This window comes from Patella vulgata, chromosome 7 (genome assembly GCF_932274485.2).
Source record: "Patella vulgata chromosome 7, xgPatVulg1.2, whole genome shotgun sequence".
Classification (NCBI taxonomy): domain Eukaryota; kingdom Metazoa; phylum Mollusca; class Gastropoda; family Patellidae; genus Patella; species Patella vulgata.
In genome coordinates, this window is record NC_065885.2 from 10,406,874 (window position 1) to 10,433,154 (window position 26,281).

Sequence of the window (26,281 nt, forward strand, 5' to 3'; positions counted from 1 at the left end):
CGACTACTGTAATTCACATTTGTACAATCTACCTGAAAATAAAATCAAACGACTTCAGAAACTTCAAAATAAAGCAGCCCGGATCATAACCAAGGCGAAACCAAATGAACATATGACACCAATTCTGAAAGATCTCCATTGGCTTCCAGTCCGTCAACGTATCAATTTTAAAATACTGTCTATTACGTTTTCTGCTCTAAATGACGATTCTTCACCTCAATACCTTAGAGGCCTTCTCAACACCAATAAAGCTTGCAGAACCCTTCGATCACAATCAGACAACCTCTTAATTAAGCCTTTTTCAAAAAAGCAACTCCGGTGAGTTATGGAATTCAATATCAAACGAAACCAAAAGCGCAAATTCTATTAAAGGTTTTAAAAAGTATATCAGAACCGAACTTTTTAATCCAATATACAACTGATTGAATACGGTTCTATCTGTGTTTGTGTCAGACTTTTGCCATGTGTACAAAATAATGTTCTCGCGTTTTTTGTTTATGTCTTTTTAATGGATTAATGTGTTGTGATTGTTGTAATTTTATAATAATTGTACTTATGTAAAACGCCCGAGAGCAGTTCGCCGAGTTGAATTGTTGGTGCTATATAAATCAATTATTATTATTATTATGTGGACCGGTCTAGAGACAAAAAAATTGTTGTGGGCATCAGCCCCCTGCCTTTTACGCAAAATGTGCAATATGAATAAAGTTTTTGGACCTTACTGAGGCGATATTTTTTATCCGATTCATAAGACGAAACTTAAACTATGTGTCAAGGATCAAAAGTTTATGTACGCATCCGATCTTTCATTAAAGAGCTATAGCCAGTGCTTGTTTCGCAAAACTTAAAAGAGCTAAGTCTCTAACTCAATATTTTCCATAATATTCGAAAATAAAAACACAAATTAGAATTCAATATGCGTCCATTTCAATCCATATTGATGTTGTTATGTTGCTGTGAAAATGCAGTATATATGGGGGAATGTCTACTTTTATTTCGAATTCCAACTATAATGGTTTCTTTAGCGTCCACGCCAATGTTTACACTATACTAGAAGCGGTCGTAGCAAACATTGGGGTCGAACTCTAGGTTGGTGAGCCAGCGCCCTACACACTGAGCCACCGCGCCTCCTTTTTTAAATAACGATGCGGGCAATTTGATGTAAAAGTTGACGGCGAAGTTTTATTAAACATGGTAGCTATTTTAGGAATGTTGGTTTCGAAAATATTTTTCGTCATTCTTTCATATTAGTCTTCTCGGTTGTAACCGGAGGGAGCCATGATGGCTAAGTGAGTAAGACGCTGGCTCGCTAGCCTGAAGGTTGCGGGTTAACTCCCGGTATATATTGGACGGAAAAGTCCGTCAGTATTTTCCTTCGTGGTTTCCCCTTGTCTGGCCTGCCAGGACGGAGGGCCAGACAAGGACAACTGTCTAGTCGTTCGAGTGGGGCGAAAAACCGAGGTCCCGTGTACATATTGACGTGCACGTAAAAGATCCCTTAGCAGTTCGAATTCGATATAAGAGTAGGCCGTGGCGCCACTCTCCGGGCAAAATTTCCCTCATAGCACACCGTATGGCGTATGCCCGTCTTCATTAGCCCAGCCGGAGCAGAACAGTAGGACGTTAAACCCCATTCCATTTCATTTCATTTTTGAAACCGGGCTATCAAAATGGCGTCTTATTTTGATCAATAGTAAAGTAAAGATTTAATAGCGATTTCTTGATCGAGAATGAATGTTTATAATGTGAAAACCAACAACCTGTGAAACAGTTAGGAAATATCTCTTCTTTAGAATGTTTTGGCAAAAAATAATAATATTTCAATCTGTTTCTGGAAAAGCAGAATATCGTGTTGCGGAAGGGAGGTGAGGAGTATTTTAATTTTATTTGGCCAATAATTCAACATAACTTTTTGACGTCTTTTAATTATGACGTCACAATAGGTAAAAAGTCATCTTGTTCTATCATTGAGCTATTTTATCTGCTAAAAGAAAGACGCTCTGTGATAATTCTCTGAAATTAATTACATTTTCTACCCTTTCGTGAATCCAGACACAAAAGTGACATCAACTATGACTGTATTGTAAGTATATTTGATTATATTGTAGAGAAATTCTAAAAAGTAATATAAAAAAGTTAAAAACTCAATAGTTATTCAATATTTTCGTAGTCGAGTTGAGTACAAGTAAAAACAAATAAATAAACTAGTTTTCTCTGTTATAAGTTTTAAATGCGGATTTAGCTTTTTTTCAAATGAAAGAAGTTTGAATTATAAACAGTATTTTACTTTCTCTTATACTTTGTGTTATATTTATTCCAGAGAAATACCAGATTTTAATGATAGTAGTTTAGACTATGGTGATGTATTAAGCCAGATCATATATGATGATAACAACATGTTTGTTACATTAACTGATGAAGATTTTAACTCTACCCTTAATACTTTCAGTAAGTTTAACACTTTACTAGTCAGCTCCATAGTTAATACTTTACTTTAATTTATATACCCTATAGTTAATACTTTTAGTAAGTCTAACACTTTACTTCAGTAATCAACTCTATAGTTAATACGTCTAGTAAGTCTAACACTTTACTGTGTCCAAAATCGGTTTACATTAAACGCTACAGTCAAATAACAGAATTAAAACAGTTGATAAAATCACACAAATGAAATGAGGTATAAGGTCTCGTCATGTGAAATAAACTTACGACAATATGTATTTAAACGTGGAATATTGAGGGGTCTATTCTTTTCCGAATTTCAAATGCCAAGACATCTTTTATGAGCTCTACCATTGTATACACGGACCCTCTGTTTTTCACTTGTCCTGTATAGTTTTAACTAGGTGAACATTTCATTTATTATCTACCAGGTTCAACTATGTTTTTTGTTTCTTCTTTTCGTTGCTTGAAATTGTTTTTCACTTTTTTTCAGTTGTATCTTACTACAAGAAATGCAACCAAGGATACGAGAAAATTTGTGAACTGAGAGTTCCAAGACCACCTCTATCATCAGCATCAGTATCAAACAATGGAGATGCTAAGAATTTGGACGAAGAATTGGACGACACTTTTCAGCTGAACTTAAACCAAAACCAACATTATTCAGTGATCAACTGGGCTGACGAAATCTCATATGAAGAACCAACAAATATTCCTTATTGGGCATTGATACCTGGATTAGATTTTGATCGACATGCTAAAGAAAATGTTGATGACTTTAACCAAATTCACCATCAGTATGTTATCAACTGGGCTGAAGAACCCGAGCATGATGGACCCGTAGATGTCCCTGACTGGGCTTTGATACCTGGATTAGATTTGAATCGACATGCTAAAGATGACTGTTCTAGAAGAGATTGGTCTACCACAGAAAATATTGATGACTTCAGCCAATTTCACCATCAATATATTATCAACTGGGCTGATGAACCTGTGTATGATGGACCCATTGATGTGCCTGACTGGGCATTGATTCCTGGATTAGATTATGACCGCCATATCTATTCTATCTCCCAGGAAAATGTTGAAGAATCTGACCCAATGCACCATAAATTTGTCATCAACTGGGCTGAAGAACCGGTGTATGAAGGAACCGTAGACATTCCTATCTGGGCTTTGATTCCTGATTTTAAATTTAATGTCACTACTAAAACCAGCCAAGTAGGTTCTGCTCGAGTAACAGGTTTAGATAGTGATGCTAAAGAAAACTTGACAAAAGATTATGTTAATTGGGCTGATGATCTTTCTGAAGATGAAGTCGTTGATGTACCAGAATGGGCGATAAACAGAAACTTGTATTTTAACAGACACAGAATCAACGCCAAATCATATTTTATTGATGTTGTATTTGGTTTATCTACTATTTGGGAATAATATGTTTGTGGGGCTGCATCAACTGTGAATTCAAATGCATGTTTGTGATAGTGACATCAAGCGTGTATTGAACTGTATGTATGGGTGTGTTTGTGTGTGTGGGGGGGCGGGGGGGGGGGGGCATCAAGTGTGAATTCATCTGTTTGTTTGTGAGAGTTGTATCAAGTGTGAATTCGAGTGTATGTTTGTGAGTTGCATTAATTGTTGTGTCAACCCTAAATCCAACTGTTTGTTTGTGAGCGAGTTGCTTCAATTTAATTATGAATTCAACTGTATGTTTGTGAATAAGAATGGTTTATGGTTGTTTTAAGTCTTCATTTATGAATAAGAATTGACGAGAATTGTTGCTGAGTATTAATTTAAACATACATTATGCAAGAGCTAAATCTGTCTATTGCAGGTCTTTCTTTAGGTCATAAATGCTATCTAAATTATTAATAAGACATTAATTAACTTATCCAGACCATAATCAACTCTCCGTGTCAACGCTAGCCTGCAATATTTATTGGCATTTAATCCGATTTGCTGGTCAACTTCCATTCATGATTTAATCATGAAATGGATAATCGAGACTATATTTTTCTTTTATCGTACCGACTTTAGTAATGATGATCGAGGCTAGGCTTAAATTCAATCGTTAAATTCTCGGTTCATAGTGGATCAATTTGACTGACATTTTTAGCAAATTGCCTTTACATTATCTAGTTTTTAACTATTATAGTGAGAACTGCCAACTCATTATCTAATCTCCCATAATGTATGTTTAATCTTTATATTTGTGAATAAGCGTGTTTTAAAGTTGTTTTAGGTGATAATTTTAACAATGAAGTAATATTATAAGTACTAATCACGATGTTTGTAAACAGTAGTAATATATTTTATTGTTAGTAAGTAAAATGATTTTAGATAAATAGATAAACACATTGTGTTTGATTATTTGAATAGAGGGTGGGGGGTATTTATTTATTTATTATCATTTTAACATAATATCGTTACCTCATATATTTTTTACAGTAAATATATATGAAGTGTTTTTTGAATTTTCTAATAAAAATATAAAATTTATAATAGTAATATACGGGTATTATATACATTATTTTTTGGGGTCAAATTTATACAAGATTACAGTTTTTACATGTTTTTTAAATTTTATAATAAAAATGCTAATTTATTATGTGTTTATCTGTTGTATATAAACAGGTGTTATAAATAAATGGGGGATCACGTGGCTAAGTGGGTAAGACGCTGGCTCGCTAGCCTGGAGATCGGGTGTTCGATCCCTGCATTGGCAGAGAAAGTTCATCTAGATTTTCCGGCGTGGGTCTCCCTTGTCAGTGATGCAGGACGGAGGGCCTGGCAAGGACAGCTTTCTAGTCCTTCGGATGAGACGAAAAACCGAGGTCCCGTGTATACATCGGAATGCACGTAAAAGATCCCTTGGCAGTTGGAATTCGATATAAGAGTAGGCGATAGTGCTGCTGCCCGGGCAAAATTTCCCTCATAGCACACTGTATGGCGTATGCCCGTCTTCATTAGCCCAGCATAGGAGCAAAACAGTAGGACGTTAAACCCCATTTCATTTCATTTCATTTATAAATGAATGGTTTGCTTATAGTTTTAACAGTCTACAGCCACAGTTCCCAATACATGGGTTGCATGATGGAGAGACAACCCGATATAAGCACAATGGCCAACGTTACTCACATTCTTAGTCCATTTCGTAAAGGAACACCAAATCGCCAGATTAAAAGTCATATTTAAGATCACCCATGTACGCTAATAACAGTACTTCCTAAGTTGTCGATGATGACATTATACCAGGGCCGACGAAAGCAATTCATGTTGGGGGAGGGGGGTGCCATCCCAGGACAATAGGTGCGGGTGGGCCCCTGAAGTTCCTGGGGGGGGGGGGGTCTAGATTGTCTGAGCTATAAAGTTTTAATTCTTTTCTAAATCCCTTACCACGAAAACGCAGTCGACGGCGGTTTCCTTTAATGCTGAGCTGAACAAATATATGCATAATAATACCAAGGTTGTGGACCACTAGAAGTCACAATTTTTATCCGATTTTGATGAAACTTACAATGTATGTTAATTACCCAACGATATCGGTTCCTGTCGATATTCCTGGATTATGGGCCCTGATTGTACGACAATTCACATTTTGAGCTTCTGGGCTCTCTAGATGTCACAATTTTTATTTGACTGTAAAAACCGTTCAAATATCGCCATTACATCATAAATACGGTCGAGTTTAAATTTTGTGAAAATCGGACCAAAACTGCCAGACAGAAATGGCCGCTCCCTTTTACGCAAATAGTGTAATAGCATGTAATACCAAGTTGTGAACCATCTAGATTTTGATGAAACTTATTAAATGTGTTTATATCTCAAAGGTCTAGGTCCCTTCCTAAATGGGCCGTATTCTTTCTGGATTATGGCCCCTGATTGTACCCTCTAGAGCAGTGGTTCTCAACCTTGTTTTGCTAACGGAACACCTTGGAACACATGAAAAAATAGCGGCACACCTGGTTATACATATGTATGAAAAATATTTGAATTTTGCAAAATAAAAACATGGTAAGTCAAACGGAATAAAACCGTAGACAGAGACTAGTCAAAGGCACATAGAATGTCTCAAACTAAATAAAGAAAAACACAGAACTTAAACACAAGTGAATACTCAATTGGAATCACGTGGTTATCATATTTTCTTAGTGTGCCGTTCAAAATTTAGCGGCACACAGGTTGAGAATCACTGCTCTAGAGCTAGAACTGTTTTTTTAAACTGTTCAAATGTATCACCGTTACATCATAATTATGGGTGAGACCGAATTTCCTGAAAATTGGACCGAAACTACCCGTCAAATGGCCGATCCCCGTTACGCAAATTGTGTAAAAGCATGTAATACCAAGGCTGTGGACCGTCTAGAGACAACAGTTTTCATCCGATTTGGATGAAACTTAAAACGAGTGTCACTAGTTCTTGGATGAGTTCAATTGTGGTGCGCATCAGCCCCCTGCCTTTTACGCAAAATGTCCAATATGAATAAAGTATGTTGAACTTTCTGAGGCCATAATTTTTATCCGATTCATAAGATGAAACTTAAACTATGTGTCAAGGATCAAAAGTTTATGTACGCATCCGATCTTTCATTAAAGAGCTATAGCCAGTGCTTGTTTCGCAAAACTTAAAAGAGCTAAGTCTCTAACTCAATATTTTCCATAATATTCGAAAATAAAAACACAAATTAGAATTCAATATGCGCCCATTTCAATCCATATTGATGTTGTTATGTTGCTGTGAAAATGCAGTATATATGGGGGAATGTCTACTTTTATTTCGAATTCCAACTGTAATGGTTTCTTTAGCGTCCACGCCAATGTTTACACTATACTAGAAGCGGTCGTAGCAAACATTGGGGTCGAACTCTAGGTTGGTGAGCCAGCGCCCTACACACTGAGCCACCGCGCCTCCTTTTTTAAATGACGATGCGGGCAATTTGATGTAAAAGTTGACGGCGAAGTTTTATTAAACATGGTAGCTATTTTAGGAATGTTGGTTTCGAAAATATTTTTCGTCATTCTTTCATATTAGTCTTCTCGGTTGTAACCGGAGGGAGCCATAATGGCTAAGTGAGTAAGACGCTGGCTCGCTAGCCTGAAGGTTGCGGGTTAACTCCCGGTATATATTGGATGGAAAAGTCCGTCAGTATTTTCCGGCGTGGTTTCCCTTGTCAAGACGGAGGGCCAGACAAGGACAAATGGGGCGAGAAACCGAGGTCCCGTGTACATATTGACGTGCACGTAAAAGATCCCTTAGCAGTTGGAATTCGATATAAGAGTAGGTCGTCGCACCGCTGTCCGGGTAAAATTTCCCTCATAGCACACTGTATGGCGTATGCCCGTCTTCATTAGCCCAGCCGGAGCAGAACAGTAGGACGTTAAACCCCATTCCATTTCATTTCATTTTTGAAACCGGGCTATCAAAATGGCGTCTTATTTTGATCAATGGTAAAGTAAAGATTTAATAGCGATTTCTTGATCGAGAATGAATGTTTATAATGTGAAAACCAACAACCTGTGAAACAGTTAGGAAATATCTCTTCTTTAGAATGTTTTGGCAAAAAATAATAATATTTCAATCTGTTTCGGGAAAAGCAGAATATCGTGTTGCGGACGGGGGGTGAGGAGTATTTTAATTTTATTTGGCCAATAATTCAACATAACGTTTTGACGTCTTTTAATTATGACGTCACAATAGGTAAAACGTCATCTTGTTCTATCATTGAGCTATTTTATCTGCTAAAAGAAAGACGCTCTGTGATAATTCTCTGAAATTAATTACATTTTCTACGCTTTCGTGAATCCAGACACAAAAGTGACATCAAATATGACTGTATTGTAAGTATATTTGATTATATTGTAGAGAAATTCTAAAAAGTAATATAAAAAAGTTAAAAACTCAATAGTTATTCAATATTTTCGTAGTCGGGTTGAGTACAAGTAAAAACAAATAAATAAACTAGATTTCTCTGTTATAAGTTTTAAATGCGGTTTTTGCTTTTTCAAATGAAAGAAGTTTGAACTATAAACAGTATTTTAGTTTCTCTTATACTTTGTAGTATATTTATTCCAGAGAAATACCAGATTTTAGTGATAGTAGTTTAGACTATGGTGATGTATTAAGCCAGATCATATATGATGATAACAACATGTTTGTTACATTAACTGATGAAGATTTGATTAACTCTACCCTTAATACTTTTAGTAAGTTAAACACTTTACTAGTCAACTCTATAGTTAATACTTTACTTTAATAATCGACCCTATAGTTAATACTTTTAGTAAGTCAACACTTTACTTCAGTAATCAACTCTATAGTTAATACGTCTAGTAAGTCTAACACTTTACTGTGTCCAAAATCGGTTTACATTAAACGCTACAGTCAAATAACAGAATTAAAACAGTTGATAAAATTACACAAATGAAATGAGGTATAAGGTCTCGTCATTTGAAATAAACTTACGACAATGTGTTATTTAAACGTGGAATATGGAGGGGTCTATTCTTTTCCGAATTTCAAATGCCAAGACATCTATTATGAGCTCTACCAATGTATACACGGACCCTCTGTTTTCACTTATTCCATATAGTTAAGGTGAACATTTTATTTAATATGTACCAGGTTCAACTATGTTTTTCGTTTCTTCTTTTCGTTGCTTGAAATTGTTTTTCACTTTTTTTTTCAGTTGTATCTTACTACAAGAAATGCAACCAAGGATACGAGAAAATTTGTGAACTGAGAGTTCCAAGATCACCTCTATCATCAGCATCAGTATCAAACAATGGAGATGCTAAGAATTTGGACGAAGAATTTGACGACACTTTTCAGCTGAACTTAAACCAAAACCAACATTATTCAGTGATCAACTGGGCTGACGAAATCTCATATGAAGAACCAACAAATATTCCTTATTGGGCATTGATACCTGGAGTAGATTTTGATCAACATGCTAAAGAAAATGTTGATGACTTTAACCCAATTCACCATCAGTATGTTATCAACTGGGCTGAAGAACCTGTGTATGATGGGCCCGTAGATGTCCCTGACTGGGCTTTAATACCTGGATTAGATGTTAATCAACATGCTAAAGATGGTTGTTCTGGAAGAGATTGGTCTACCACAGAAAATATTGATGACTTCAGCCAAATTCACCATCAATATATTATCAACTGGGCTGAAGAACCTGTGTATGATGGACCCGTAGATGTCCCTAACTGGGCATTGATTCCTGGATTAGATTACGACCACCATATCTATTCTATCGCCCAAGAAAATGTTGAAGAATCTGATCCAATCTACCATAAATTTGTCACCAACTGGGCTGAAGAACCTGTGTATGAAGGGGCCGTAGACATTCCAAGCTGGGCTTTGATTCCTGATTTTAAATTTAATGTCACTACTAAAATCAGCCAAGTAAGTTCTGCTCAGGTAACAGGTTTAGATAGCGATGCTAAAGAAAACTTGACAAAGGATTATGTTAATTGGGCTGATGATCTTTCTGAAGATGAAGCTGTTGATGTACCAGAATGGGCGATGAACCGAAACTTGTATTTTAACAGACAAAGAATCAACGCCAAATCATATTTTATTGATGTTGTATTTGGTTTATCTACTATTTGGGAATAATATGTTTGTGAGAGTTGCATCAATTGTGAATTCAAATGTATGTTTGTGATAGTGACATCAAGCGTGTATTAAACTGCATGCGTGGGTGTGGGAGGGTGTGGGTGTGTGTGTGTGTGTGTGAATTCATCTGTATGTTTGTGAGAGTTGTATCAGGTGTGAATTCGAGTGTATGTTTGTGAGTTGAATTAATTGTTAATTCAACTGTATTTATTTATTTTTTTGAGAGTTGCATTAACCGTAAATTCAACTGTCTGTTTGTGAGCGAGTTGCTTCAATTTAATTATGAATTCAACTGTATGTTTGTGAATAAGAATGGTTTATGGTTGTTTTAAGTCTTCATTTATGTGTATATGTTTATGACTAAGAATTGATGAGAGTTGTTGCAGAGTGTTAATTTAAACATACATTATGCAAGAGCTAAATCTGCCTATTGCAGGTCTTTCTTTAGGTCTGAAATGTTATCTAAGTTATTAATTACACCTTTATTAACGTATCCAGACCATAATCAACTCTCGATATCAACACTAGGCTGCGATATTTATTGGATTATGATCCGAGTTGCTGTTCAACTTTCATTCATGATTTAATCATGGAATGGATAATAGAACTATGTTTTTTTTATCGTACCGACTTTAGTAATGTTGATCGAGGCTAGACTTAAAATTCAATCGCTAAATTCTCGGTTCATAGTGGATCAATTTGACTGAAATTTTCAGCAAATTGACGTTACATTATCCAGTCTATAATCGACTATTATGATGAGAACTGCCAGCTCTTTATGTAATCTTCCATAATGTATGTTTAATATTTATATTTGGGACTAAGTATGTTGGAAAGTAGTTTTAGGTGATAATTTAACGATAAAGTAATATTATAAGTACTTCTCATGATGTTTGTAAACAGTAGTAATATATTTATTTGTTAGTAAATAAAATGATTCTAGATGAATGGATAAACACATTGTGTTTAATTATTTGAATAGAGGGTGGGGTGCGGGTATTTATTTATTTATTTATTATCATTTTAACATAATATCCTTACATCATATTTTTTACAGTAATCCATTTTGTAAACACATATGAAGTGTTTTTGAATTTTATAATAAAAATATAGAAGTTATTATAGTAATATACGGGTATTATATACATTAATTTTTTGGCCAAATTTATACAAGATTACAGTTTTTACATGTTTTTTAAATTTTCTAATAAACATCCTAATTTATTATGTGTTTATCTGTTGTATATAAACTGGTGTTATAAATGAATGGTTTTATAGTTTTAACAGTCTACAGCCACAGTTCCCAATACATGGTTTGCATGATGGATTCCTTTACTGGAGAGACAACCTGATATAAGCACAATGACCAACGTTACTCGCATTCTTAGTCCAATGCGTAAAGGAACATCAAATCGCCAGATTAAAAGTCAAATTTAAGATCACCCACGTACGCTAATAACAGTACTTCCTAAGTGTCAATGATGACATTATACCGGGGCCGGCGGAAGCAATTCATGATTGGGAGGTACCATCCCAGGACTTTAGGCCCGGGTGGGCCCCTGAACTTCCTGGGGGTCTAGATTCCATGGCGGAGCAATGAAGTCTTAATTCTTTTCTAAATCCCTTACCACGAAAACGCAGTCGACGGTGGTTTCCTTTGATGCTGAACTGAACAAATATATGCATAATAATACCAAGGTTGTAGACCACTAGAGGTCACAATTTTTACCCGTTATTGATGAAACTTACAATGTATGTTTATTACCCAACGGTATCGGTTCCTGTCGATATTTCTGGATTATGGCCCCTGATTGTACGAAAAATTGATTGTAAAAACCTTTCAAATATCACCATTACATCATAAATACGGTTGAGTTTAAATTTCGTGAAAATCGGACCGAAATTGCCCGACAAATAGTGTAAAAGCATGTAATACCAAGTTGTGAACCATCTTGAGGTCAGAATTAATAAATGTGTTTATATTCCAAAAATCTAGGTCCCTTTCTATATAGGACTGTAGTTGTTATCAAAGGTTCCCCAGCCATATCAACGGTTTTAAAGTATGGCGTGCCACAGGGTTACGTTCTCGATCCTTTATTATTTACTACATTAACAACATCTTCAGGAAATGCCATTCGTAAACACGGTCTTAACTACCATCTGTACGCCGACGACACTCAAATTTATATAGCCGTTGAACCTTCCTCTGAACCATCTGAAATATGTAAACTTGAGGCCTGTATATCAGATATTCGTAAATGGATTGACTCAAATGTATTAAAACTCAACGATGACAAAACAGAAATAATGAAAGTCAGCAGCAGGCAACAACTACTAAAATCTAAAACAGAAAACTATCAAATTGGAAATTCCACCAACAGATTCTGTAAAAAATCTTGGTGTTTATTTTGACTTTCATCTGGACATGAATAGACAAATTTTGGCCATGTGTAAAAGTATTAATTTTCAGATTTATAATATTGGAAAAATTAGATCTTTCATTAATAGTGACACGACTAAAATGCTGGTAAACACTATGGTTACATCAAGACTCGACTACTGTAATTCACATTTGTACAATCTACCTGGAAATAAAATCAAACGACTTCAGAAACTTCAAAATAAAGCAGCCCGGATCATAACCAAGACGAAACCAAATGAACACATGACACCAATTCTGAAAGATCTCCATTGGCTTCCAGTCCGTCAACGTATCAATTTTAAAATACTGTCTATTACGTTTTCTGCTCTAAATGACGATTATTCACCTCAATACCTTAGAGGCCTTCTCAACACCAATAAAGCTTGCAGAACCCTTCGATCACAATCAGACAACCTCTTAATTAAGCCTTTTTCAAAAAAGCAACTCCGGTGAGTTATGGAATTCAATATCAAACGAAACCAAAAGCGCAAATTCTATTAAAGGTTTTAAAAAGTATATCAGAACCGAACTTTTTAATCCAATATACAACTGATTGAATACGGTTCTATCTGTGTTTGTGCCAGACTTTTGCCATGTGTACAAAATAATGTTCTCGCGTTTTTTGTTTATGTCTTTTTAATGGATTAATGTGTTGTGATTGTTGTAATTTTATATTAATTGTACTTATGTAAAACGCCCCAGAGCAGTTCGCCGAGTTGAATTGTTGGTGCTATATAAATCAATTATTATTATTATTATGTGGACCGTCTAGAGACAATAAAATTGTGGTGGGCATCAGCCCCCTGCCTTTTACGCAAAATGTGCAATATGAATAAAGTTTTTGGACCTTACTGAGGCGATATTTTTTATCCGATTCATAAGACGAAACTTAAACTATGTGTCAAGGATCAAAAGTTTATGTACGCATCCGATCTTTCATTAAAGAGCTATAGCCAGTGCTTGTTTCTCAAAACTTAAAAGAGCTAAGTCTTTAACTCAATATTTTCAATAATATTCGAAAATAAAAACACAAATTAGAATTCAATATGCGCCCATTTCAATCCATATTGATGTTGTTATGTTGCTGTGAAAATGCAGTATATATGGGGGAATGTCTACTTTTATTTCGAATTCCAACTATAATGGTTTCTTTAGCGTCCACGCCAATGTTTACACTATACTAGAAGCGGTCGTAGCAAACATTGGGGTCGAACTCTAGGTTGGTGAGCCAGCGCCCTACACACTGAGCCACCGCGCATCCTTTTTTAAATGACGATGCGGGCAATTTGATGTAAAAGTTGACGGCGAAGTTTTATTAAAAATGATAGCTATTTTAGGAATGTTGGTTTCGAAAATATTTTTCGTCATTCTTTCATATTAGTCTTCTCGGTTGTAACCGGAGGAAGCCATGATGGCTAAGTGAGTAAGACGCTGGCTCGCTAGCCTGAAGGTTGCGGGTTAACTCCCGGTATATATTGGACGGAAAAGTCCGTCAGTATTTTCCGGCGTGGTTTCCCTTGTCAAGACGGAGGGCCAGACAAGGACAACTGTCTAGTCGTTCGAATGGGGCGAGAAACCGAGGTCCCGTGTACATATTGACGTGCACGTAAAAGATCCCTTAACAGTTGGAATTCGATATAAGAGTAGGCCGTGGCGCCACTCTCCGGGTAAAATTTCCCTCATAGCACACTGTATGGCGTATGCCCGTCTTCATTAGCCCAGCCGGAGCAGAACAGTAGGACGTTAAACCCCATTCCATTTCATTTCATTTTTGAAACCGGGCTATCAAAATGGCGTCTTATTTTGATCAGTAGTAAAGTAAAGATTTAATAGCGATTTCTTGATCGAGAATGAATGTTTATAATGTGAAAACCAACAACCTGTGAAACAGTTAGGAAATATCTCTTCTTTGGAATGTTTTGGCAAAAAATAATAACATTTCAATCTGTTTCGGGAAAAGCAGAATATCTTGTTGGGGAAGGTGGGGGGGGGGGTATTTTAATTTTATTTGGCAAAAAATTCACCATAACTTTTTGACGTCTTTTAATTATGACGTCACAATAGGTAAAACGTCATCTTGTTCTATCATTGAGCTATTTTATCTGCTAAAAGAAAGACGCTCTGTGATAATTCTCTGAAATTAATTACATTTTCTACCCTTTCGTGAATCCAGACACAAAAGTGACAACAACTATGACTGTATTGTAAGTATATTTGATTATATTGTAAAGAAATTCTAAAAAGTAATATAAAAAAGTTAAAAACTCAATAGTTATTCAATATTTTCGTAGTCGAGTTGAGTACAAGTAAAAACAAATAGATAAACTAGTTTTCTCTGTTATAAGTTTTAAATGCGGTTTTTGCTTTTTCAAATGAAAGAAGTTTGAACTATAAACAGTAATTTACTTTCTCTTATACTTTGTAGTATATTTATTCCAGAGAAATACCAGATTTTAGTGATAGTAGTTTAGACTATGGTGATGTATTAAGCCAGATCATATATGATGATAACAACATGTTTGTTACATTAACTGATAAAGATTTTAACTCTACCCTTAATACTTTCAGTAAGTTTAACACTTTACTAGTCAACTCTATAGTTAATACTTTTAGTAAGTCTAACACTTTACTTTAGTAGTCAACCCTATAGTTAATACGTCTAGTAAGTCTAACCCTTTACTAGTTAACCCTATAGTTAATACTTTTAGTAAGTCTAACACTTTACTTTAGTAATCAACCCTATAGTTAATACGTCTAGTAAGTCTAACACTTTACTAGTCAACCCTATAGTTAATACGTCTAGTGAGTCTAACACTTTACTGTGTCCAAAATCGGTTTACATTAAACGCTCCAGTCAAATAACAGAATCAAAACAGTTGATAAAATCAACTTACGACAATGTGTTATTTAAACGTGGAATACGGAGGGGACTGTTCTTTTCCGAATTTCAAATGCCAAGACATCTGTTATGAGCCCTACCAATGTATACATGGACCCTCTGTTTTTCACTTGTTCCATTTAGTTACGGTGAACATTTTATTTATTATCTACCAGGGTCAACTATGTTTTCTTTTCTTCTTTTCGTTGCTTGTAATTGTTTTTCACTTTTTTTCAGTTGTATCTTACTACAAGAAATGCAACCAAGGATACGAGAAAATTTGTGAACTGAGAGTTCCAAGATCACCTCTATCATCAGCATCAGTATCAAACAATGGAGATACTAAGAATTTGGACGTAGAATTGGACGACACTTTTCAGCTGAACTTAAACCAAAACCAACATTATTCAGTGATCAACTGGGCTGACGAAATCTCATATGAAGAACCAACAAATATTCCTTATTGGGCAATGATACCTGGAGTAGATTTTGATCGACATGCTAAAGAAAATGTTGATGACTTTAACCAAATTCACCATCAGTATGTTATCAACTGGGCTGAAGAACCTGTGCATGATGGACCCGTAGATGTCTCTGACTGGGCTTTGATACCTGGATTAGATGTTAATCGACATGCTAAAGATAATTGTTCTGGAAGAGATTGGTCTACCACAGAAAATATTGATGACTTCAGCCAAATTCACCATCAATATATTATCAACTGGGCTGAAGAACCTGTGTATAATGGACCCGTAGATGTCCCTGACTGGGCATTGATTCCTGGATTAGATTATGACCGCCATATCTATTCTATCGCCCAAGAAAATGTTGAAGAATCTGATCCTATCTACCATAAATTTGTCATCAACTGGGCTGAAGAACCTGCGTATGAAGGAGCCGTAGACATTCCTAGCTGGGCTTTGATTCCTGATTTTAAATTTAATGTCACTACTAAAATCAACCAAGTAGGTTCTGCTCGAGTAACAGGTTTAGAAAGCGATACTAAAGAAAACTTGTCAAAAGATTATGTTAATTGGGCTGATGATCTTTCTGAAGATAAAGTCGTTGATGTACCAGAATGGGCGATGAACAGAGACTTGTATTTTAACAGACAAAGAATCAACGCCAAATCATATTTTATTGATGTTGTATTTGGTTTATCTACTATTTGGGAATAATATGTTTGTGAGAGTTGCATCAACTGTGAATTCAAATGCATGTTTGTGATAGTGACATCAAGCGTGTATTGAACTGTATGCATGTTTGTGTGAGTGTGTAGGGGGAGAGGGGTCATCAAGTGTGAATTCAACTGTATGTTGTGAGAGTTGCATCAAGTGTTAATTCAACTGTATGTTTGTGAGAGTTGCATAAAATGTTAATTCAACTGTATGTTTGTGAGATTGCATCAAGCGTGAATTCATCTGTTTGTTTGTGAGAGTTGCATCAAGTGTGAATTCGAGTGTATGTTTGTGAGTTGCATTAATTGTTAATTCAACTGTATTTATTTATTTTTGTTAGAGTTGCATCAGCCGTAAATTCAACTGTCTGTTTGTGAGCGAGTTGCTTCAATTTAATTGTGAATTCAACTGTATGTTTGTGAATAAGAATGGTTTATGGTTGTTTTAAGTCTTCATCTATGTGTATATGTTTATGAATAAGAACTGATGAGAGTTGTTGCTGAGTGTGAATTTAAACATACATTATGCAAGAGCTAAATCTGCCTATTGCAGGTCTTTCTTTAGGTCTGAAATGTTATCTAAATTATTAATTAGACATTTTAAATTAACTTATCCGGACCATAATCAACTCTCGATGTCAACATTAGCCTGCGATATTTATTGGATTATGATCCCATTTGCTGCTCAACTTTCATTTATGATTTAATCATGGAATGGATAATCGAGACTATGTTTTTTTTATCGTACCGACTTTAGTAATGATGATCGAGGCTAGGCTTAAAATTCAATCGCTAAATTCTCGGTTCATAGTGGATCAATTTGACTGAAATTTTCAGCAAATTGTCTGTACATTATCTAGTTTTTAACTATTATAGCGAGAACTTCCAGCTCGTTATCTAATCTCCCATAATGTATGTTTAATTTTTATATTTGTGAATAAGTGTGTTGGAAAGTAGTTTTAGGTGATAATTTAACGATGAAGTAACATTATAAGTACTAATAACGATGTTTGTAAACAGGTGATAATTTAACGATGAAGTAATATTGTAAGTACCAGTACTAATCACGATGTTTGTAAACAGTGGTAATATATTTATTTGTTAGTAAGTAAAATGATTCTAGATAAATAGATCAACACATTGTGTTTGATTATTTGAATAGAGGGTGGGGGGTATTTATTTATTTATTATCATTTCAACATAATATCGTTACGTCATATATTTTTTACAGTAATCCATTTTGTAAACATATATGAAGTGTTTTTTGTATTTTGTAATAAAAATATAAAATTTATAATAAAAATATAAAATTTATAATAAAAATATACGGGTATTATATACATTTTTGGGGCAAATTTATACAAGATTACAGTTTTTACATGTTTTTTAAATTTTGTAATAAAAATCCTAATTTATTATGTGTTTATCTGTTGTATATAAACTGGTGTTATAAATGAATGGTTTGCTTACACTCGGCAATCCTCGGCAGATTCCGGTACCCTACATCTGACTGTAGGGTACTGGAATCTGCTGAGGTTTACCGAGTGGGTTTGCTTATAGTTTTAACAGTCTACAGCCAAAGTTCCCAATATGTGACTAGACTCAGTGACAGACCTTATCATCTAAAGTGCATATGTAAACCCAATCTACCCCCCAAACAGATTCCCCGGCTGTATGTGAGAAGGAGTAGGGTCACCTGTCCAGCCTCATGGATTTTCTCCCGGTCCTCCAGTTTCCTCCCGCTGCTAAAGACTTCTACGTGCAAGTGAATTATTTAAATAAAATTGAACCATATGTTAGTCCCTAAATGACCTAGTTCATGTCAAGTGGATGTTAAACCTCATTTCACTGTCTCACTCTACAAATAACCTTATTCTTTTTGTGTCAAGTGGACGTTAAACCCCATTTCGCTCTCTCTCCCTCCCCCCACCTCGAACAGAAATGATATGTAATGAAATGGGGTTTAACGTCCTACTGTTCTGCATACAGTGTGCTATGAGGAAATTTTGCCCGGACAGCAGCACTACAGCCTACTCTTATATCGAATTCCAACTGTCAAGGGATCTTTTACATGCACATCCATGAGTACACAGGACCTTGGTTTTTCGTCCCATCCAAACGACTAGACAGCTGTACTTGTCAGGCCCTCCGTCCTGCATCACTGACAAGGGAGAACCATGCTGGAAAAACCCCCGAACAGATTTAGTTACAAAAACAATAAATAATCTTTTCAAAGCACAATTTTATTCCTTTTGATTGATGTGAAAACATTTTGCACATACAAATATTGTTAATTGATAATTATTTGGGCAAAAAGGTTACGCTATAGTTACTGACAATGATAATAAGTGACTTTGAAGCGTTGATGATGTCACATGGTTGATGATGATCACATGATGTTCAAGTTTGAATTAAAGTAGCACTTTCTGTCCATAACAAAATAAATTCAGTTATAAATTTCTAATCTTTTAATTGTATATGAAAATTAATTTGGTGTTTTTTCTACATATTAGGCCTACTTTAAACTAATTTTTAATTCTTTTACTTATAAATCAAAATAAATCTGGATTCCAACTCAGAAAGATTCACCCAGGAAGTCCAAATAAATAATTTTGAAAACATGTCAATGATTCCAAGATAGGGCTTCCACATCAAAATTTTAACTGGTGGGCAAATTTGATAACTCATCGGAAATTTGAAAATTAAATTCAAATATCATGTTATTATAAATGGAGCGTCGCCATTGTTAAGTCACATGTCCATACCAATTTTCCAAGGAGGTGAAATGATCGTGGTAAGATATAATAAATATAGCCCGACATATATGTAAAGGGAATCGTAAAAAAAATTAATTTTCCATTAAGACAAACAGAAAGTGCTTCTTTTAGATCTTGAATACTCTTTAAAAAAAAAAAATACACCATGTTAATTAAATATGATGATAAATGATTTTAACAAAATATTCCAGTTTTACACAGGATGAGATGATGAACACTAGTCAGCAGAACGGAATAAAAAACGGAAGGGAGAATTTATTTACAAACATTATCATATATAATATATTACAAAATACAAAATAAAAAACGGAAAAGTGGACATAAATGTCAAGCGCTGGGAGTTTTATTTTTCTACTGACTAAATACTATGCTTATATGTCATACTTCGTCATGATGTGTTCAGAATTTCTTATCCAGTCCTACCCACAAGTCCGAAAAGTTGACGTAGTTCGAGTTTCTGAAAGTTCTCTACCGAAGTCATTCTAATCAGATTACTGTCAGGGCCATTACTAAGTAACACATGGTCAATTACTACTATCAAAATTAGACTTAATTAAATATGATGATGTATTATTATTTTTTTATATATTTCAGTTTCAGACAGATCTCTACTGTTGTCAATGTAATCAGATCGTTGTCAATGCTACTGTAGTCATTATTATATAATACATACTCATAGAACATTATTTGGTAAGGTCACAAATTTGAAATTCCTGTGAACAAAAGTGTGGGATATGGTATATCTATATACTGTTTAAATGGCATTTAGTAAATGAACACATTAAGATAAACACAACAGTTTTATAATAACAATTACTGTATCTTTAATCAGAGCTATGTTTCTACAATGATTCTCTTGTCGTTTTCAAGCACAATACTGAGTATTAAAATACAGTAACTGTTTTCCATAGAACTATTTATTTTAACCTACATATATCTAATTTATATGGATGATTCCAGTAATTATTAATGACACCTAACAATTAAATTAATGCCAGATAGTTCTTATCTGACTCCATCTTCATTGATCTGGATGGAGCAGAAAGGTAGGACTTTAAACACCTCCCGCCCCCATTTCATTTCTTATCTAGCTTGAATTTGGTTTAAACCCCGGTTTCATTTCTTATCTGGCTTGATTTTGACCAAAATCTGGTATGTGTGTAGGACCGTACCTAATATACTAGGATGACTAGTCTATAGAAAATTTTACTACACTGCTAAATTTATTTTTGTTGATTGTTAAACTAGTACTTTTACACATTAAAAGCTGGGTAATAGATTTCTATGAAAGTGGAGTTATTTCTTCTAAGTGTTTAAAAGATCTTTGGTGTCTATTTTCTATACATCTATCTACGACTAAATCAAACCTGACAATAGTAAAATTAATTACAGTTGCCAAGTAAATCATATCCATTGCATAGATTGGTTTAAAACTTTTTAAATTTGAAATCACAATAATTATCACTTTTTTTAAAAAAATTTCTCCCATACGTGATTTTTTTTAAAGCCGCTGATTGTCATTTGCATTTTTAAGAGAATATTTAAAGATACATTATGCAAGAGTTAAATCTGCCTATTGCAGGTATTTCATTAGGCCTTAAATGTTATCTAAATTATTAATTAGACATTAATTAACTTATCCAGACCATAATCAACTCTCGATGCCATCGAATACGTTTTGCGGTTGATGATTTAACGTAATAATGGGTAACTGAGACTTTGTTTATTATCGTAACAACGGTAGTAATGACAATCCAGGCTAGCCTATAATTATATCGCTGATAGCTTGGATCAGAGTGATTAAGTAATTTGACTGACATTTTCAGCATATTCTCTTTTCATTATCTATTTTTCCACTATCATAGCGAGAACTGTTAGAACTTTATCTAATCTTACCTAATGCCCCTTTAAGAAAACCAATGCAAAATATCAATGGTTGATAATTTCCCAGCTTGGATTTAATCGGATTAAAAAGGGACCCATGTCGCTCATTATATCTTCTACAGTTTACAAGAAATTCAAAATCCCTCAAATGACCATCAGTGGCTTTAACGACCGACTTTTGCATTATGAAATTGTTCTGGGTTACCGCGTGTCTTCAAAATAAAATTTATGTTTCTAAAAATCAATTTTTGTTTCCTTCTTTGTACAAGTCCAAGTTTTATGTGAAAGTACCCATATAAGCGTAAAAAAATTAAAGCGTAGTTGCCAAATTTGCAATAAAAAGTTGCAGAAACATTTTTAGCAACGTATAAACTCTAGCTAATAATATACATACATGAACTGTGTAATTTATATATATATATTTATATATTAAGCAAACATTACATAAATAAAGATTAAATGTATTCAACACAATATAAAGTGAACTAAAGTCTTTATAACACAACATTCAATCCATTATATCTATTATATAATTAAACAGAGGAATGTCTGGTTGATCAAGTTTATTTGATCAAGTCTACGGTTGTTCTACGACTGGTGAACATATAAGTTAAAACAGAGAAAATTGAGAAAACAATGTTTTTAGAAATGTCGCTAGATTTCCAATATAGTAACTTCACCCTTCAAACCTGAATTAAGGTGGGTTTTTCCCTTTTATAGATACAACAATATTTATACATATTATGTCAAAACTGAATATAAAAGGGTTTTCCCCTTTTATAGATACAATAATATCTATTCCATAATATAGCCTCAAACATTGTAATGATCCAGAAAATAGTTGTGTACCTGACAGGCAAATATCACATTTCTTAAATTTCTTGAGGCCTGCATGTACATAGTGACATATGACGCAAAATAAATGCATTTATCCGAACGCCTCATGCTTTCAAATAGTGCCAACAATGTGGCCCACTTTTTCTGTGACTACTGAATGAATTAAATACATTTGAAATTTATAAAACATTGGATATAAATCTAATTTACAAACAAAACCAAAGTATTCATCATTATTATTTCTCGAGCAACTTTTTATCAAATGTTTTGCACTATTAGAGAAATTCAAACCCTGCCTTACACAAGTATTCATCATTATTATTTCTCGAGCAACTTTTTATCAAATGTTTTGCACTATTAGAGAAATTCAAACCCTGCCTTACACATTCCAAACATTTTGTAGAACATTATTTTCTCAATTTTTCTACTAAATAAAGACAAATCTAGCAACCCATGCTATTTCAGTATGTAATGAAAATATGAATTTAAAAATGATCAATGGTGTAGGTTTCTACAAAGATAATCTTTGGTAGAGAATCAACTATTAGGGAAACAAGTCCATGAATAGGAATCAACAATCTGATTAAAGTACAGATCTATATTTCGTTTCGTTTTTTTATACTTTCGATGGCCTACACTACATGAAGATCTGACAAGTTGTAGCGATAGGTTGTGCCACAGGTCATACGAGCGGCTTTTGACCCCATGACATTTGATTAACCAATCAGCATTGATGTTACTTGTGGATTACTCACAGTTCCGTGCAAAACTCGCCTAAAGCTTGCCGTAACAGACCGTTTCATTGACTAATCCCTCACATCATTCAGAACACGTCAATGATAACAACTCTTCTAGATCCAAGTGTAGTAAAGACAAGTAAAACAAAATTTTGAACTATAAAACCGAAACGAAATAGTATCTATGTTTTATTCAGAGTGAGGAATCGAAGAACAATGATCGCTTTTTTTTTTTTGCAATTAAAAACATTAACATATGAACATGTTTTTATGTAGAATAATGTGTCGAGGACAATGAGAAAGGCAAAGATTAGTATGTTGTTATTTCTCGAATTCAAATTTGTCAGTGAAGAAAAAAAGGCAAGATCAAGATGTTATTTATTCTGTATTCAATAAATAATTTTAAAGATGTCCATCTTAAAATAACAAAACCTAATCTTGGAAATGTAAAAAAGAAAGTAAAGAGGAAAAATATAACAAAATAAAGAAACATTTGGCACAACTTAAAAATAGGAGGTAGAAAGAATAGCGAGACGGATGGCCAGGAGAGTGTCAATCAAGGTTTTCACTTAAATTTTTCACAGTGGGTCAATTTTTGACAAATTTTGTTAAAGATGCATCATGTAAGAACTAAATCTGCCTGTTGCAGATCTTTTATTTGGCCTCAAATGTTATATAAATCATTAATTACACATTTATTTACATGCCAGGGGCCTATTGCAGATCTTTCGTTTGACCTCAAATGTTATATAAATCATTAATTACATATCTATTTACATGCCAGACCCATACTCAACTCTCTAGAACCTCATATGGTTTTGATTTTCAACACATTTAAATACAATGGCAGTTAATGACTTAATTTAAAAATATATCATTTGAGGCTTTGTTTATTATCGTAACAATGGTAGCAATGACAATCAACACTAAACTTTTCTGCAAAAAATGATAACTCCGCTCAGAATGAAGTAATTTGACTGAAATTTTCAACATATCTCCCTGTTCATTATCTATTTTTTTAACTATTATAGCAAGAACAGTCAGCTCTTTAGCTAAATCTAACATAATGCATCTTTAATTAGCAATTATGAGTTTCTTATAAAGAAAATTATTATGGTTGATGAACGACAAGAAGTAGAATTAATGAAGATATTATGCGTAACATGTACAGAGTGTATATACTATGAAAGCACATGTATTATGATTTCATGAAAATATAGCCAGAGTTAAATTAAATACTCAACTTTCATTGGCTAAATATGGATGTATTATTATTATTATTATGCTTCTACATCTTACAAAAAAAGCCTCTAATGGCGTAAAAAGTGACTATAAATGCAGATTCTGGTTAGAGAATTAATTAAGTAACTAAATGATTCGCGTACTCACAAATATTTTTATAATCTCATTAAACGAGATTCATTCAATGATTGATCCCTGAATAACTTTGGATCAGTATTATTTTATTACACTGATGACTAGAGTAGAATTAACGAACATCATTTTGTCATCAAATGTTGACAAAACAATTTTTTTTGAAAATTTTTCAGAAATGAAAAGTTGGGTTTATTTTTTTCATTTTTTTTTTTACATTATTTCATCCATACTCAATGTTCAAATCTTTTCATAAAGTATTTTTTATCATTTTTTTCTAAAATTGAACAGTTTCTTTTGTTTTATATTTTATTACTTCATGCAGTTTCAATGTTCAGATCTATCCTATAAACTTTTAATGCAAGTTAATTCTCGATGGCGAGATTCTAACTTTGAATTCTTTAGGCTTAATCATTTGTTGACTGAACTCTAAGGCCTAATTAGACTTTTAACTTTTAAGGCCAAATTAGAGTTTATGTAAGTTTTCGATACCTTTCCTTACAAAAAAAAACGAATAAATAAAATATACTAAAAAATAAAATAAATGTTTCGAAAACAATAGAAAAAGTGATGTTTTGAGAACAACAATCAAAGCACACACATTCTTGGGTGTTCAACAATAAACTCTGTGTCGCACACTGTTATTATACAAATACTTATAAGCCAATCAAATTACAGCATTTCTCATGTACAACATCACAACCAGTAATATAACAATTATACCCCACAGAAATAATAATATAGTCTGTTTCCTCTTTCTACACCCCTTACTATGTCCTGTTTCATTCTTTAGTAATCATTTGGCTATTAATAACTGCTATTCCTTATGGTTATGGAAAATAAACATGGATTTTACATGTGTCTCATTGGATTTTCATGGGAACATGATACTGCCCATGGTAACCAATGACTACGGCCCATTCACTTGGTCCCATGAGGTTTTAATCACACAGGAGAAGGACTTTCCCGAAGCCATTACACATGGCACATTTTGCGGGAGAAGAACTTTCCTACGTTATAACTATTGTAACCCATGGGCTTTTCCTAGGGCACATGTGGAAACTATAGGAATATTTTCTTTCAACATTCCTGCTCACTCAGTTTCTTTTTTAAAAATCGTTCGAAACTTGTTTCGGCATCCATCACTGTATAATAACTAACAGCCAATAACAAGTCTTGGTTACGTCAATTCTGCGTAACAACCGATAAGTTTTATTAAAGGAAGGGGGAGGAGAACGAGGAAAACAATCTAGTACATTGTAATAATAACATATACTCGTAATATCGTAAACTAATAAAACAAACAGACATATACCCTAGCTGCTTCAACAAAAAAACATAAACAAAAACGTGACGTTTATTTACTGATGGCAGCTAGTCAAAAACAAACCTACTAACTACTCATTTACATAAACTACCATATATGGCATTCATTTAAATAAATATAGCACTGTTTTTTATTTTTCTCTTGTAAATTATCTTAAAATTTATTTCTGGAATATTGTTTGGACCACTCCCTTGATCTTGTGTGAGGAAATTATCTTTATGTATATTGAAAGGAAGGCAATAAAAAACAACCTCTTCATGCCTGAAATTCAAAGCATTTCAAAACAATTACTTCCCTTTGAATGAATTACTTCCCCATTTATCACAGAGTTGTCTTTCTTAGATTTAGTTATCTTCCTTGATTGAATGTTTGATGATTGGCGCTTAATTTTTTTTTTTTTACACAAAGATGGAATCCTTTTCAGGCTGGCAACCTGTATGTTTAAAAATTTTATGATGTTAAGGCCTTACATATTAAAATCACCAATCACAAGTTTTAATAGAGAAATCTCACAGCATCTTTTTTTTACAACAAGGGCACATAACTCCCAGCACTCATTGAAGTCACATGATGAACTATACCAGTGTTGCCATGGTTGAAGCTTGTTGATCTCCTACGCCTTTCTGACCTCCATATTCTCCAATAAATGATCCATCTTCGTTGAATTTGGCTGGATCGACATCCCCGTATTCCTCCATGCTATCTGTCTCATCACCCAGTGGCATTTTTTCAGGATTGTTATCAAATGATCCACTCTGACCAATTCCATTTGTATCACTAGAAAAAGAAACCATTTTTT

The 26,281-nt window shown here is 34.0% G+C and overlaps 1 protein-coding gene across 4 annotated transcripts in view; it reads right to left on the bottom strand.

Annotated features, from left to right (window-relative positions):
• Nucleotides 1–18,770: 18,770 nt before the first annotated feature.
• The window catches only part of LOC126827188 (neuroglian), a 91,651-nt gene continuing 84,140 nt past the window's right edge, over nt 18,771–26,281 (bottom strand). For 3 of the 4 annotated variants that reach the window (XM_056102374.1, XM_056102372.1, XM_050556426.1), the window contains one exon: nt 18,771–26,259. In XM_056102374.1, coding sequence (XP_055958349.1) covers nt 26,058–26,259 — 202 coding nt within the window. In that variant the 3' untranslated portion in view covers nt 18,771–26,057. The remainder of the gene's footprint in view (nt 26,260–26,281) is intronic. The other variant, XM_056102373.1, reaches the window with a different exon arrangement.